Here is a 16,130-nt window from a genome sequence, read left to right as displayed (position 1 = left end):
TCCCTTTTAGACCATGTACCCACTTTGTCATGATAGAAGGCACCCAGCCATGCATATTACATAGATAGATGTCTGAGAGAGCCAGGAGCAATGGGCTCAGCTACAAAGAGTCACTCTGCTGTTACAATATCCACATGGTTCGACTAGTGCTAGCTGGGATATGTATGGTACTCATACTGGTGCTAGTGCAAGTCTATATCAAAAGAGTTTAATCCTCATCTAAAGAGCTTCATTTTAAATTGGCATCAAGTGCTGCCACATTGGGAAAATACATTTTGAAATTGGTTCTATTGTGTCTGCATTCCGTGTCAGCATGATTTACCTTTTAAATTTTATTCTAATTTATAATTAGATTAAACATAAAAGTTTCCTTATGCAGGTGGGCCTTGGTCTTGATTTGCTGCCGAGTTTGGATTTGAACAAGGGACTTGTTCAAGTGAAGAACTTATCTGGGCTTATCTTTTGCATCCTTGTAACTATCTCAGTTGTTTTTCCCAGTTAAAAACAAACAGAAAACTAACTCTTCTGGTTTCTCTGCTAATGGAAGTGGCTGATAATCTTTCTCTGTCACACAAAGAAGGTGATTAAGAGCAGTTGAAGAAATGAAGGCAGCAGTTGGCACTCCAAACCTCTTCCACTCTCCAGAACAATCTTTGCAGGACTATGAGTCTGCTCAGGGAGTTTATAAACAGGAAACCCAGCACACGGGAGCAGGATTTGGCCCCTGAGTGAACCAGTCGTGGTGACTACCAATGGACTAGGAAAACCAAACAGCCACAGACTGACCTCTGCAGTCCTTAGATGTTACCCTGTTGTGACATTAGACTGTGTTGTATTCATTAGCCGCCTGCCACCAACGATCTCTCACAACTATGGTAAAACAACATTTTGGATTCAGTCCTTGGAATCATTGGGAAATGCCTGGGGCAAGCTGGCAGCATCCACGTGGAGCAGGGAGATGTAAATACACGTTAACCCAGCATAAAGCACAGTACTCTAACCATTAGTTACTCTGCTTACAAAAATACACAAGGACACTGCAACAAACAGATCTCTGTGCCTCTCTAAAGCCAAGCTCAGAGTATGCTCCTGTTTTCATCAAGCTGAGAGTACACACAGGTCAACCCCACGGGCCTCTGCATCTCAGTCGCTCTGTTGTTCAGTCCCAGAGTGAAGGAGACCAGCCCATTAAGTTTTCAGCTTCTAAAGTAGAAACACATGCCAGCGTCAAGAAGGCATTGTTGGCTGCTCTGAGCAGCAGGGAAGCCACCCAGCAAGCATGGCATGTCTCTGGAGAAGGCTTTGGAGACGTGATGCTAATTAGAGGTGCTAGCAACAAGGACAGACACTATTCAGAACAGAAAACCATTGCAAGGAACTGCACTGAGCAAAACTCAGTATGGTAATATGCACTGGAGAAACATATTTTCCCCATCCTACTCCCAGCTTTGAACTCCCACCTTCAGCAATTTTGCTGCGGTTCCTGCACATCTGCTTTTCCTTTGCATAAAGAATAAAGGAAGCCAAAAGCCTGCAGAGATTGTTCTGCTGCCTGTTTTCTCTGCATAAAAGGAAAAATGCTTGCAAGAAAAAGAAAGAAACAGCACAGTTTTCTTGCAAATTTTCGCTAGCAATTATCTGATTTTTGAAGAAATCTCCAGAGCCATCTTTCCCCCCTCCCTTTTATATCCAGCACAGCTGAGAGCAGGAGGTGTTTCACATGCCCTTAACAGGCATCCAGAGTGCAGTTGGCAAAAGGAAGTTTAGTAGGTTCATGCTTTTACTTGATTGTCAGAGAAGTAAAGTATTTTGTATTCCTCTGAGCCAGCCTGCATCTTAAAAATGCCAAGGCTAACTGGTTTTGTTTCACTCTGGTCTACTGTGTAGCATTATAAATGAAATCCTGGCCCCATTGAAGTTAATAGGATTTTTGCCCTTGAATTCAGAGGAGACAGAAGATTTCACCTCTTATATGTATTACCTCCTCAGGATGGGTTGGTTGCTCCCAAGTTAAACTCCATGGAAAAAATCAGGGCAGAACTGTATTTAACAAGTGAGCATTTTATAAGGCTTCGGTAAAGACACTTTGGGGAAAATAAAATACAAATTAATCACTTCACGAACCATTGCTGCGTTATTAGACATTCTATATTTCTTGATCTCTTGACAACTCTGACCTTACTTGACTTTGTAATGCCTCCTGAACAATCTGCTTTCAAGGCATTGTACAAATGCTTATCAAAAAGGTAAGCAAGAGAGATCCCAGTGCAAGATACTTAGCAACTTAATCAGAAAAATGCACTGCTTTTTCTCTACTTCCTATGCACTTTTCAAGAGCAGAATCTCCTGAAGGACTGTAATCCCCCCACATCTGTTCCAGACCTCAATCCCTAATGGTTCTTTATGTTTTGCTCCAGAGATAATCATCAGATGTGACAATTCATGGCTCTGCCCTCATGCTGCTGCCAACAAAACGATAATCTCTTCCTGTAGTTCATTAAGCCTCATCACCATGAAAGAAAGCCAAGAGAGCTGCCATTTAGCAGTCATTCCCTCACTCCCAAACCCCCTTCATTACCTACATTAAGTGGCTTATCAAAATAAGACAGTGATTTTGGTTACACGTTCAAATTGCTGCTTGGAGCTCAAAGTCATTTCCATATTACCATAATCTCAGTATTTAATCTGGTAGCATCTAGAGAAGGGGCGAGAAAAAGCAGGCTTTAGCTGCTGATCGTGATCCTCATTTGGCAGTCTGTGAGCTATTAGTGGCACTAATTACTGTTATTACTGCTGACAGCCAAAGGTCCTCATGAATCCCAGTAATCAGTGGGATTGTGAATGACTATGCCAGATCCAAGCAGGTCCTTCACTGCCTCCTGGGTGTGATGAACTTGGCTCTACTGGCTAGAAAACAGACCTTGCTGTGTGCCTAAAGCCAGGCAGCGTCAACAACCCCTTGAGTGTCCTCACATCGGGGGAAAGAGAAATGTACATGCAATGTAAGTGTGCAGACTGCTGTTTGGAATGCTACTCTAGGACATGGGGACAGCATTTCTTCTCATCTCAGATGCTCTTGTTTCCTGAAGAAGAATATACTTAAATATATATTTAATCTTGTACATCAAAATAGCTTCTTCCTCTACACAGTTCTCAAAGAGAGCAAATCTCTCCAGGGACCACAAGCTACGTGCCAATTAAGTGTTTCAGTTCAAATGGTTTTAGAGCCAGAACTGCAAGGCTCCGAGGCTGTCTCACACCCACTGTAGCTGCGGATCTGAAATTCCCAAGCTCTATTTATTTATGTCTACAGCACTAATAAAGGCAAGAAGCTCAACAAAGGAACTCTTTCAAGGGATGAAGGAAGGGCTTATTCTTGAGGAAGAACGTTTACCCCAAGTATCTGCTTGCCTGAGCCAATGCCAAGCTTTCTGTGACTGAGGAACAGAGAACACAAGCGAGTCCTGCTGGCAGCTGGGGAGTTTCAGATACTTGGCTCGTAACTCCAACATAATGCATTTCCTTCCATAGGTGGCAGTTAGTTTCATTGCCTCTTTCTTTCCCAGTAAAGAGAATTTGCATTGAGGAAAGTTTGGGAACACTTAAGCTGATGTATGAGTAGAAAAGCTGATTTTTTTTAATTTTTTTTTTAATTTTGTGCAATATCAGTTTAAAGAAAAATGCCTTTTCATCCTCAAAAGAAAAAGTTACTGAGTAGAAGCAATCACCCGGTCTGCAGGGCTCCTACAGCAACACTAGGAAAAACAGAGGCTAAAACTCATCCACCCTTACTGATGTGCATTCTCTTCCCCAGCGTTAAGAGTTCTCAAAGCACTTTCAGCCTCATTTCAAAAAGAGGCAACCTGGCAAAGAAAGGGAAGTCTCAAATAATTTAGGAAGACACCTGCTTTTATTTCCACCATGAAATTTTCTTCAGCAGGGGAAAAAAAAAAAAAAAGGTATTATAATGCAGGTGAATTGCTTAGTATCTCAAACTAACCTTTGCTTGTCCTTTCCTTTCATTCCTCTTCTATTGTCAGATTCTTCAGGCTGCTTCTTGTAGCTAAAGGGGAAATTGTTCTGTATAGAAGAGTATGAACCATTCAAGGTTAGATACACAGCTGGTTTCACCCCAGCTCCCAGTCCTCTGCAATTACGAAGCTGCTTAGAGCAGAGGCGCAAGCAGAGCCAGAAAATCTAGGCTAAAGGAACATAGGGGAGAAGGTGTATCTGATGCAGAAAAGGAAGAAATCTATTTGCCCTGTCGTACTCTTTTGGGAAGCAGAGACTTCAGAGAACTGAGGCTTCACATGCTGGCCATGCTGCCAGCTATGTGCCTCAGCATCTCAGACCTGCATATGCATTGCAAGACAAAACGATAAGGGCAGTTCAATAGTTCCATCCCATTACAGTCAGTTAATAAGCACAGAAGCTTGGCCTAACCCTTTCAGTGTCATTTTATTCATCTGTATAAAAAACACAAAAACAAAATAGTTGCAATCTGAGTCTGCATGCACTTAAAGCACTGGCAGTAAAACTTGGTAGCAGTGCCTAAAATGAAAACCATTTGCTCATCACATGCGTGCTTACAGGAATCCTGCTGGATCAGCCCACCACCGAGATGCTGGAAGTGGTTATGGCTGCCCTTTCGTGGGCAGGCAGAGCAGAGGTTGGGTGCAGAAGGGACCAGGTTGGATTTCTGGCAGGGTATCGGTGCTACAGTGAAGTATACACTCTGGGTAGCTCTGCTGGTTTTAGATACAGCAGGTCTGCTGAGACACTAAAAGCCTATTGTGAAATCTGGTCAATCTATTAATAAATCCAAGAGGATGAAATGCTTCACTGCTTATCACTGCAAGATATGTCGGAACGGTGCTCGTGGTTTAAATTACCATATTTAATTAAATGTACAACACTGAAATGCTTGGGGAGATCCAGTAATGAAATCTCACTGACTTGCAAAGTATAGCTCATGTTGTCCCCCCACTTCCACTGTCCAATATTAAATGCATCAAAACACGTTTCATAGAAAACAAATATTTCTACTATTAGGGGAAATATTTGTCTTAAACTTGGAAATCTATTTTCTGAGCTTTCACAGTACTGCCAACATTAACGATCCATTGACCACTCATCAGTACTTGATATTACATTTCACCTCCAGTGTGAAAGAATGCAATCAGAGGCATCTGGGAAGAAGGAAATAGTAGAAAAAGCAAATAGTAGCCACATGTAAATGGCCAGAAAGCTAATACAGCCCTGCCCAGTTATCAGCTACCAATAGCTTGCTGGGATAAACATGCTGGGCTACCTGTGTATCTGTCAGAGCTCATCGCAATATATCTATCCTATCTCTCTCATCCACTAGAGCAATTTCAGTCTTTAGCCAGATATTGAAATTAGACATGCCTCGAGGCAAGCTCTCAAAATCTCCCTCTATGAAATCAATCTGCCCTAAAAACGCTAAGACAAAATCCATAATCCAGCTCCAAACCCAGAGGGAACTCCCACTTGTATATCATTAGGATATTGTGCTTCTGGGTGGTTTGGGGAACCATTCATACTGCATAAAAGCCCTGGTGGTTTGGGACATGAAAATCACCGCTTTCTGAAAGATGTATTAGGATAGTCATGCTGAGGTTTGCCTGTTGGCACAAATGAAAGGTGTCTCTCTGTAATGGATCAGCTCTAAAACTCTTCATGTCAGGCCCAGGATCTGCTGAAATACAGATTTGTAGACTCACAAACACAATTCAGGGCCTTCCTTTCTCCCTTTTTCACCTCTAAAATGGTGCAGAGCTATGTGGGCCTACTTCTCCACCCTTCATAATACAGAGAGACTACTTGGAGTTTCCGTCACCATCTGAATCACAAGGCAGGGGAAAAAGCAGTAAATACATCACAATAGAGGACTACCAAGCAATATATTGGATACTGGATTTCTTCAGTGTTGTAGAGGCAAAACCAAGGGGAAAGAAAATATGCATGCTGGTTCATAACTCTCACAGCACATCTATCACACCTTGTATGTGAACATTCTGACACTCCTTTCTTTCCCTTTCAGATTCTTGCAGAGATGGCTGCCCAAAAGGAGTTGGAGTTACAGCAAAAAGCCCAAAAGGGAAAAAATGAAAAAGGAAAAGGAAAGGAAAAAGATAAAGAAAAGAAAACAGAGAAAAATGGAAAGAAAGTAAGGCTTCACATAGGAAAACACATTCGTGAAAATGAGATATAATAGAGTCTACTCAGTCATATGTAGACAGAGGATATGAATTTGCATCAGACTGATACAGATACTGATACTAATGATCATTGAGGTGTCAGGTTCAGAAGACACAGGGAATGTTTGAGGCCAGTCCCCCTTAGACTTTCAACCATGACCATGGTCCAAGGGAACTATAGTTTACCTCTCCTATTTTAGGAAATGAGTTTGCATGGCCTCAGCTCAGCAGGGAGAGCTGATGGAGGTGGCTGGACTGTCCGGGACACAGACAAGAGAAAAATGCACTTTATGGCTTTGGCACTGTTTACTTTTGTGCAGACAAAATGGTGGCCAGCTTCATAACCAAGATTTACCCTTTCACTGTGGAGTATGGAAAACTTGGTTACCGCTACCCCTTCACATAGGACCTAAGGAAACAAGAGCCTTAATCTCATTCAGATACTCATTTCCAAGCTTGCTTGGACATCCAGCTTAATTTTAAGTACAGTTTGCTAATGGCCAGCTGTGCCTTTTGTACTGCAAGCCAATATTTTGTATGCCTGTAAATTGCAGTCATGCATTTTCAGTTTACATTCTTATGGTATGAATTCTTTTCTGCTTCAAGTCCCAGTGGACACCACTTCATGTATGAGAAGTTCCCTGAAGTCTTTGTTACACTCAGGCTCCAGTTACCCTGAAGGTGTGCTTCCAAGTTATTTCAGGAGCAGCTTAGCTGAGGAAGGAACCTATGAAACAACAGTGCAGTGACTAGGGGGCATCTTCATAAGCAAGATGCAGAACAAAAACTGTAGGCTTTCACTCAAGCAACAACTTTTGCTTATTATAGTATAAACAAAGTTGAAGTGATATATATATATGAATATATATTGCTTTAATATGGGTCATTAATCTCTCATTGAGTATAAGGAGATGTCAGATGGTTCTGGCACAAAGCTTACTCCTCTCTGCAAATTTTACACTATTTGATTTTAAATCCTAACCCTGGAAAAGCCACGACAAAAAAAAAAGATCATCAACCATCAGCCTAGACAGACCTCATAACAGTTAGCCAGGAAACTCAACAACGTGAACTTAAGAAGAACCAAACACATTTGGATGAGGATATCAAAAGTCTTAACTTGCAGCTTAGTTAGCTGTTTTCAACTTGCAAAGATGCTGATTGGGTCATTCCAAACAGAATATGGGATTTGTTTTCCTTCATAAATGAAGAAGTACAGCAGGCTGAAGGAGAAGAATGCACAAATATGTTTTCTGAGCTCTGAGCCTGATGTTGCTTTGCCAGCTAGAAGAGGCAATGACCAGTTCTGCACAGTGTGTGGAGAACTTGAAACATTCCAAGTACTGGTCACACATCTACAGATGTTTGTCTTCTATCTAGATGACAGCAATAGTGAAGTCACCAAACTCCAAGGAGCAGGGAGTGGAATAGTGATACCTAAGCTGGCAGACCTGAGCCAGCCCAAGTAGAAGAAGGGAAGGAAGAGGAGCATTAACACTTTCAGACCTAAGCTAAATAATACTGATACCAAGTTATCCATAAGACTTCAAGACACTTACACTAGTGCCAAGTTTGGTTCTGCTGGGTCACTTCCTACCGTGACCCCTTAAATCAGCACAGGCATTGCAGATCTCTGGGGAAGACCAAATAAAAGTGCATGCAGTTAAAGCTGTCACATCAAAAAGCTTTTGAAATTACTGACTTGCAAGAGCATCGCTATTCACAGCTACTCAGAAAGGAGATGCTTCCACCATGATGTCCTCCAATAGCTTTGTCCTTGGTCTACACCCTCCCAGCTTAGCAGGCCCAGAACAAAGCATATGGTCTTGCAAAGGCAATGGAGAAGTCTGTTTCAGACCCTTGCGGACCAAGTCAGTGAGGTGTATATAATAATAATGCCAAAAACCAACCTGAACTTCTGAAGCTGGATGCCAGTTAACTCATCTGCTTAAAAACTGTGACTTTCACAGGATATGTTTGATTCTGTTGTATTTCTTCCACCTATTACAAGATAAGAACCTACACAGTACCAGAAACCAACCACTTTCCTTCTCTTAGCCTCTGCAAGGTTGTTTTGAAACTGGGTGAAATAACAGCAAAGAGCTCTGAGGCTTTACAACAAAATGCCTTTCTCATCTCTTCAGCCATCACAAGTCCTGTCAAGTAAAATTCCTAGCCATTATATCAGGTTCTCTATGGTTCATTGAGAAAGAACAAAGGGAACATTCTCTCCAAGGTTATAGTACTGACAGGGAAAAGTAGATATTAAGAGCAGTTGGGAAATACACGGAAAAGTTCTAACAGCGGGACTCTTAATAAAATAAGTATAGGCTATAAGTCATAGTGGGGCAGTGAGAAAAAAAGCCTTGCTCGTAACTTCAGTTCTTTAAGAAAACAACAGTTTGATCCCAGAAGGAAATTTAAATATTTCTGAAGCCTGATAGCAATCTCTTAAGAAGCGTATTTGATATCAAAGCAACTTCATTTTCTTCTCTGTAAGGTGTTGATCTGATTTCTCATGGGGCACCTAAGAACAAAAGCAACTTCTGCACTGTATGATCCCCCTTTCCAATAGCAGAACACATGCTAGACCAGCCTGAGCTGCTTCGCCCAGTAATGGGAATACACCAGAGCAACTGGGAATCTGAGCTCCTAGTGTCAAATCCTCAAATACTTGCTTATGTTTAACTCAAATTGTTCTCAATTAAAAAACTCCTGAATCTCTTTCAATTCTACATTTGGACCACGGGATAGACATGGTAAATGTTTTGCATGTCCCAGACTTTAATTACTATAATAGTTGAATTGAAAACATGTTTAGTAGTTAACATGACCTGTCACCAATGGTACCTGCTGATGGAATGCCACCTTGTTACAGAGGCACACAGAGCTTTTGCTTTTGGCTTCTTTTGGTTATTCCAGGAACTAACTTACTGATAACCAGAAGCTAATACACTACAGATCGATTAGCAAAGCCACATACAACCCATGTTATCTTGGGTAAATCCACATTTGTCTCTCCCTCCATATCCCATGCCACTTCCACGTATCTATTTCCTTACTAATGTTTTGAGGACTCTTGATTGATTCAGTATGAAGAAACTTTGAGAAATCCTGTCAGAATGTTATCAACTTGCAATACTGATTCAATGAAAATAAGCTATTTGAGAAACACATCAACCTCATTTACTTTAGACTGGGAAACATCAGTATGTTTTGATGTAGTTGAAACAAAATATTTTGTTTTTCAAGCTACACCAAGTTCAATATTTCTCTCATTATGGATTAAAATGAGGTTTCAACCATTCAGAGTTAACCCCACATTAGGAATTCCTTGGGGAAAGAAGGGAGGCAACCCAAGAGTAACTAATAGAAAGGTAATTTAATTTACATGTTGCAAGCAAGAGACAAACCTAAAAGTAATTCATGCAACCACAATAGATCAACTGATAAACAGAAGCTTTGCCCTCTTCTTCATTTGAAGAGGATTCCTTTAGAGCCTGCATGGAGAACTGTAGTTGAAATACTTCATGATGGTGTGATAAAACAGTGTGTCTTATTCCTTCAAACTGCATCAATTCCTTAAAAGTCCGATAAGATTATGAATTTTTCATATATTATGTATCTACATGTTAATAATCCTGTTTTCTATTTCACCCTCCACAAATCTAGGAAGAAGATGAGGGCTGGAAAATGGCTCCCAGTAACTTCTTTCCAATACTGGAGGAAGGAAACAGTCAATACAAAGGTCAGTACAAAAAGATAACAATTACAGCTGGAAGGCTCTTCTAATTCAGCTTGATCTGAATGTCATTCCTATAAGGTCAAACTGTGCTGCTGCCCAAACTGTGAAACATGATAGAAATGGAGACATTAGATTAAATGGTGTTTGGGAAGGGAGTCCCTCAATACTTCAAGCCTTCCTGGAAGTCTTTAAAAATCATTGTGCTAATCATGCAAGATGGTACATTTCTGACTGAAAGCAGCCAAACTAGAACCAAAGAGCTTCACTGCACACACAGAGGCTCCCTTAGAATTTCTGAGGGCAACGGAAAAGACATCTCAATAGCAAGTCATTTAAAAGCACTGTCAGAGAGGACTAAGTGATCCTAGAGGACTTTTCCAACCTTAATGATGCCATGATTCTATAGCAGCCCAGCTATCCTCTGCTCCACGGTGCTTCTGCTTAGACCCTGCAGCATCTGGTGCTCCTCCAATGCAGTGCAGAGCTGTGAACTCACAAAACCCTTGTGTTTGTCCAGATAATGCTCCTGAAGGCTGTGGAAAACCTCACAGGGGCTTTACACAGTGACAAAGTGTGAGTGTTAGCAACAGAAGATCCACAGAGGCTGATAAGTTCCTGTGATAGGACTGATACTTCACAGCTATCTCAAGTAACAAGTCAGGGGGCTTATGAGGGGAGGGAAACACATTTGTCACCCAAACTGTAACTGAATCCTAGTTCATGTGCTGTCATCTATGTCAAGATATATCCCCACAGAGCTCAAAGGATCTAACACGTTGGGGTTGCTCACACTAACTTTTTGCACAAGCAGGAGAGCTGCTCTGAGGGTGCTGTATCTCACAGAGCCTCCTAAGGACTACACAGCAGCACATTAACTGTCCGGGAAGTTTACATTCCTATTCAGGCACCTGGATTGAGTCCCTAGAGCCAGCGTGAATACCTCTGTCACGCCATTACATACTGACAGCACTCACAGGCACACCACAGTCTCATGCTCAAGCACAGGCAGACCCTTTGGGGGCTGACAGAATGAGCTCCTCATACAAGCTTCAAAGAATAGCTGCAGTTTTGTCTTACAGTAAAAGCCTATAGTCATCCAGTTAAGCTATTGAATACCATATTCATTCTCAGTTAACAGCTACTAATACCTCCTTGCTGCCCCATCTCGTGCCTCATTCACCAACACTTTGATGCTCACATTGTGCCTGATCATGCAGCTATCACACCCTTCATTGCAATGCTACCTGCTGGCTGTTCAGCATCATGTCATGGATGAGGCTCAGGTTTTCAAGGCTCCCAGAAGGAAATCTGCTACAACATCTGACAAGGGCAGCACAAGCCATTTCTTGCATACTTAATTCCAGCCTGCTTTCATTACCACAACAGAACTCTTTTGAAAAAGTAGCTTGAGCTTGGTTTCCCCCACACTGGGGCTTTTCTCTATTGTTATACCAAAATAGCTCAGTTACTGTCACAATCATCACAGAAGTTTATTACTGCATAAATCTCAAAAGCATCACTGAAATAAGGAAGCTGAGTTCAGTAAGATTTATACCAGGTGCCTGCAATCAATTTACTTCAAGACCCTGCTGGATGTGGCTGCAGCCTGCTGAAATGATAGCTGTCCCAATTGTGAATGGTTTTGTTCCATCAGCTCTCCCCCCAGCTCTTAGAAGTAAGAAAGTCTTCCCAACCTTTGAGACTGGCCGATGCATTCTTAGGTTGCTTAAGCATTTAAAAAAGAGGCAGGAGAGTTTGCTCCAAGTTCTAAGCATTTTATTTATAGACATCTCCATTCTATTTCTCCCCCTCTCACTACCAAGCTAAAACTATTAAACAAACCTCAGTGGAACTCAGGAACACTTTTGTTCTCCCAAAACTCTATTAGCCAGTTTTACTAGTTGCTAAGCTACATTTGCCAAGCCCTATCTCAAACACTTGCTTTACATAGTGTTGCTGGAAACAGCCAATTTCTGTGCAAGCAACGTCTGCTTTTACAGTGGAACAGCAAAAGTGTACGTGGAGCAAATGTAAGCAGCCTGAATCACCATCTCAGCCTTCTTAGGTTTCAGTTTTGCAACCCCTGGCTGCTGGAAGCAGCAAAAAACTGTTTCCCCCATTCAACAGCAACCAGTCAGTCTTTCACTTGCTTGGAGTTCCACCCAAACACCCACTTTAAGGTGGGGTAATACTGTATAGTTTTACTGCCTCGCAAAAGCTTTGAACCCTTTTGCTAGAGAGCAGCCATGTTAAGAATAAAAGCATCGTGCTTCAAATAGGAGTATTACAATTAATAGTAACAAGCTGCTCTGAAATTCTTAGAATCATAGAATGGCCTGAGTTGAAAAGGACCATAATGATCACTGAGTTTCAACCCCCCTGCTATGTGCAGGGTCTCCAACCAACAGATCAGGCTGTCCAGAAACACATCCAGCCTGGCCTTGAATGCCTGCAGGGATGGGGCATCCACAGCCTCCTTGGGCAACCTGTGCCAGTGCGTCACCACCCTCTGGGTGAAAAACTCATTCATTTGAATTACCTGCTAGTCTGCAAAGGAAAACAGCAGAAGAGGAGATGTCAGCAGCCCCACTAGAGCACTGGCTGTCTTTTGGCTAGCCTGGAGAGGTATGCGTATAAAGCAATCCAAGTATAAGCTTGCAGTGCTTTAGAAGGGGTGATATAAACTGCACACGCTCACAAAAATAGCTCCATAGCTGCATGACTGTCAGTAACAAAACACCAGGCTCTTCTGACTGACCATTGCAAACAACATCCTCAGCCTTCTGACCTCGCCTTAGAAATAACTACAAGGTGTTTTGTTGATCTGTGAAAGAACAACACAGCATCTAACACCTACGAGCTAACCATCTCCTTTACAAGACCAGAGACCTCTAACCCAGTGGTTAATATAACACAGAGAACTCATCACCAGGTAACGGCAAAGACAACTCCAAGGGGCATCATCGCTAATACCCACATACCATGGGTATTAACTGCTAATCATTTACAAAATGACAACAAACAATTACAGAAAGAACAGAATAAAAATCCCTCCATGAGAAATAAACACCTAAACCATAGAACTCCTGTTAAAACACCACACTTGCAACCTGTTGACCCAAGCAAGAAAGTGTTACATGGGAGTGATGTGAATGTTTAAACAATCCCTTTCCCCAAGGCTGAAATTCCAAACTGGTAACCCTGGAGGAGGTACCTTGTAACGAGGGCAAGTCAGCTCTCCTTCTTGAAATATTATGTGACATCTGTCATGCTGCCTGATGACCCATGAGTAATATAAAGAAATTTACGTCTATACCTTTGAGGTTTTTTTCCCGTTCCCTAAAATCAGCTGCCCTTCTCCATCCTGAACACTTTTTGTGATGGAACTAAGACTGCTCACCTGCAAAAACCACTCCCCATGTGTAAAGTTGCAAATACTCTGCAGTCTGTAATTGGGCTCTGAAAATTCATCGGGGATGGAAATAGCAGCCAGTATTATATTAACAGGGTTAAAACCAGAATGATCTCCTATGGGTACTGTGAAAACCTTCCTGAATTTATAGTGCCTTAGAAATGGCAGTAGGCACAGGAAAGAGATTCCTTCATGAATCCGTTTTATAAAGAGAACTATGTCTTAAAGTCGAAAGCTGTCATTTTAAATCATCTGGAAATTGAATTAGTGCATACTGCTGGAGATTGGCTGTCATTTATAGAGATACTGCCAGGGCTTGAGATGCGAGGAAATGAAAGTTATGGGTTGTCCTCCTTTAAATTAGCTTCAAAAAGAAAGAGGGGGGAAAAAAACGTAGAAAGAGGAGAGGCGTTTCCATTAAAAAGGTACTTTCTGCTAATAGCAGAGAATTCAGGCATGCTCAGAGCTTGCCAGACTTCAGCCTACAAAGCCTATAACTCCCCAGATGCACTCTACATCATACATAGGTGGACGCATGAAACTGCTTTGTCAGACATGCTGTCCCATCTCACTCCTATGTCTATCATATAACCCAGTTGTATAGTAGGAATAACACAAGTGTATAGTTGTAATTACAGAGTAAACGGATAGCCAGAGTGTATATAAGAAAAGACTCACCAGTGCTGAGGCTTTTAGACGAGATGGATGCTCGCCACAAAAACTCCACAAAGATGCAGTCTCCACAAAGAGATGCTACCTTAGTGGTGGCAGCCCTTAAATGGGATCTAGGAGAGGTGAGTCAAGCTCCACCCCTTCTGGGAGCACAGCTGAATCACCTTCACCTGTGCTCCCACAGCTGACTCATTACTTGCCTCAGATGGTTAATCAGAGGTTCAGGCTGTGATCAACAGTTTCCCTTACCCCAGTGCTTCTGGCCCATATTCCATGTGAATTCCTACAAAGGTTTGCAACAGCTAAAGTCCTCTTTAAGCATTAAAGAACTGGCCAGGATAAGACAAGGAAAACTGCCCGGATAAATGATACCGCTTTCCTTTGATCCTCTACTTTGTGCCAGCCAAGAGCCACATAATAAGCACATCCCTCAGGTCAGGACTGTCTTAGCAACTGGTTTTTTGGTAAAGAATTGAGCACAATGCTAGTAAGCAGAGAGAAAAAGATGCCAAGATCAGGCATGGTATGGTTAAACAACTCTGCACTGTCCAGCATTCAGCTTTACAACCAGCAAATGACAACCTCAATATCCCATTATTATCCTCCTGATACCCAATACCAACTTACAGCCCAAGGCAAAAAATAAACTAGTTAACCTCAAGATTTCCAGATCCTACCACAACAGGGCTCTGAACTTGGTAAGGGTCCCTTGAGTCTGCTTCTTTTACACCACTAATAATTTAATAAAAGCTGCCTACAACTACCTTTATTATTATTATTTAAAGCCTCCAGAAGCAGTTGGAGGAATCAATGAGTTCTGTAAGTTTTCTCCCTTTATTTCTCTCTTTTGGATAACAGTCGTTTGGCAGAACAGAGACGAAGGAAGGGATTTCTTCCAGGATCACGACCCAGAGCTGATCAAAGCAGAGAAACGGGAAGAAGTGGAGGAAGAGATCAGAGTGCAGGTGAGCTGACAGCAGTAAGAAGACTCTAATAACGTGCCTTGCTTATGTGTATCTCTCTGAAAATGGAAGAACCAGTCCTGGCATACACCTCACCTCCTTCCAGAGTGCCCACTATCTGTTCTCTGCTTTAATGCTTGTTTGGCCAAGCACTTCATTGCAAGGTGGTATGAGAAAAGAAGACTTAGAAAGATTCAATTGTGTGTGTCTGGACAGGTGGATGAACTGATGCAACAAAAGGTGAAGAATCTCAAGCTGGCCGTGGATGGAGAGATGAGTGGCAAAAAGAAAAGGGGGAAAAAGGGTGAAAAGGTAAGAGCAGCAAATTGTGAGAGTCTGAAGTAAGCATCAGTTTTCTGCCCACAGTGTGATCGGTGCAAGAGTTAGACCCGTGGACACCAAATGCAGAATGGTAACTGTACATTAAACAACCACTTCTAATGCCTTGGTGAAACCTTTCACTTCCCTATAGCAACATAGAGCTGACATCCAGCCAGGTGCACCTTAGTGAACTACATGGCTACTTAGTGGAGCTGAGAACTTGAACTTGAAGGAGCTGGGAACATGTGACTAAACCAAGTTTATTTAAACATATCAAGTAGGTTACAGACATGCATTATTTTAATGTGTTAACCACACATCACGTTCACACCTATTTGCACAGCACTGCCATATGCAAAATCCCATAGCCCGTGGTTCCCAGAATTCCTTCCCCAACCATTTAAACTGGAGATCGTGTCTGTACAAAATAACTGGGAGCTCACAGACCCTACCATTCAATCAGCAGTTGCACTTAAAAGGCACAGGGCAAACAGCCAACCCTAATCTCGTGTTGTGTTCCAGCTCTGTAATCCTTTTAGCGTGCAAATATTGGATTTTGCAGTACTTCTACTCCAATTATCTTGAGAAATGCTCTTTCACCTGATGAAGGCGCAAGGGCAATTCAATAATGAAAGACTGGAGCGACTCTGAAAAGTGATACTGATTGGGTTTCTAAACCAGTTTCAAAAATAGCCAGGCTTAAGATGCCCAGACTGAATATTGCAGCAATATGTGAGCTGTTCTAGGCAGACGTGTTGGGCTGCTTGAGATCAGCTGGACAAAACCCTGCTTCAAAA

General features: G+C 42.0%; 1 protein-coding gene and 1 long non-coding RNA gene across 3 annotated transcripts in view; one reads left to right on the top strand and one right to left on the bottom strand.

Annotated features, from left to right (window-relative positions):
- Nucleotides 1–16,130, top strand: part of IQCA1 (IQ motif containing with AAA domain 1) — an 82,010-nt gene that overhangs the window by 42,671 nt on the left and 23,209 nt on the right. Inside the window, exons 8-11 of the mRNA XM_015867813.2 lie at nt 6,065–6,190; nt 9,894–9,969; nt 14,909–15,015; nt 15,229–15,324. Of these exons, the coding sequence (XP_015723299.1) occupies nt 6,065–6,190; nt 9,894–9,969; nt 14,909–15,015; nt 15,229–15,324 (405 nt within the window). The remainder of the gene's footprint in view (nt 1–6,064; nt 6,191–9,893; nt 9,970–14,908; nt 15,016–15,228; nt 15,325–16,130) is intronic.
- Nucleotides 1–16,130, bottom strand: part of LOC116653675 — a 61,254-nt gene that overhangs the window by 30,250 nt on the left and 14,874 nt on the right. The gene's annotated exons all lie outside the window — the stretch shown is intronic.

The sequence above is a fragment of the Coturnix japonica genome, chromosome 7 (genome assembly GCF_001577835.2).
Source record: "Coturnix japonica isolate 7356 chromosome 7, Coturnix japonica 2.1, whole genome shotgun sequence".
Lineage (NCBI taxonomy): Eukaryota > Metazoa > Chordata > Aves > Galliformes > Phasianidae > Coturnix > Coturnix japonica.
This window is presented reverse-complemented; position numbering and strand designations above follow the sequence as displayed.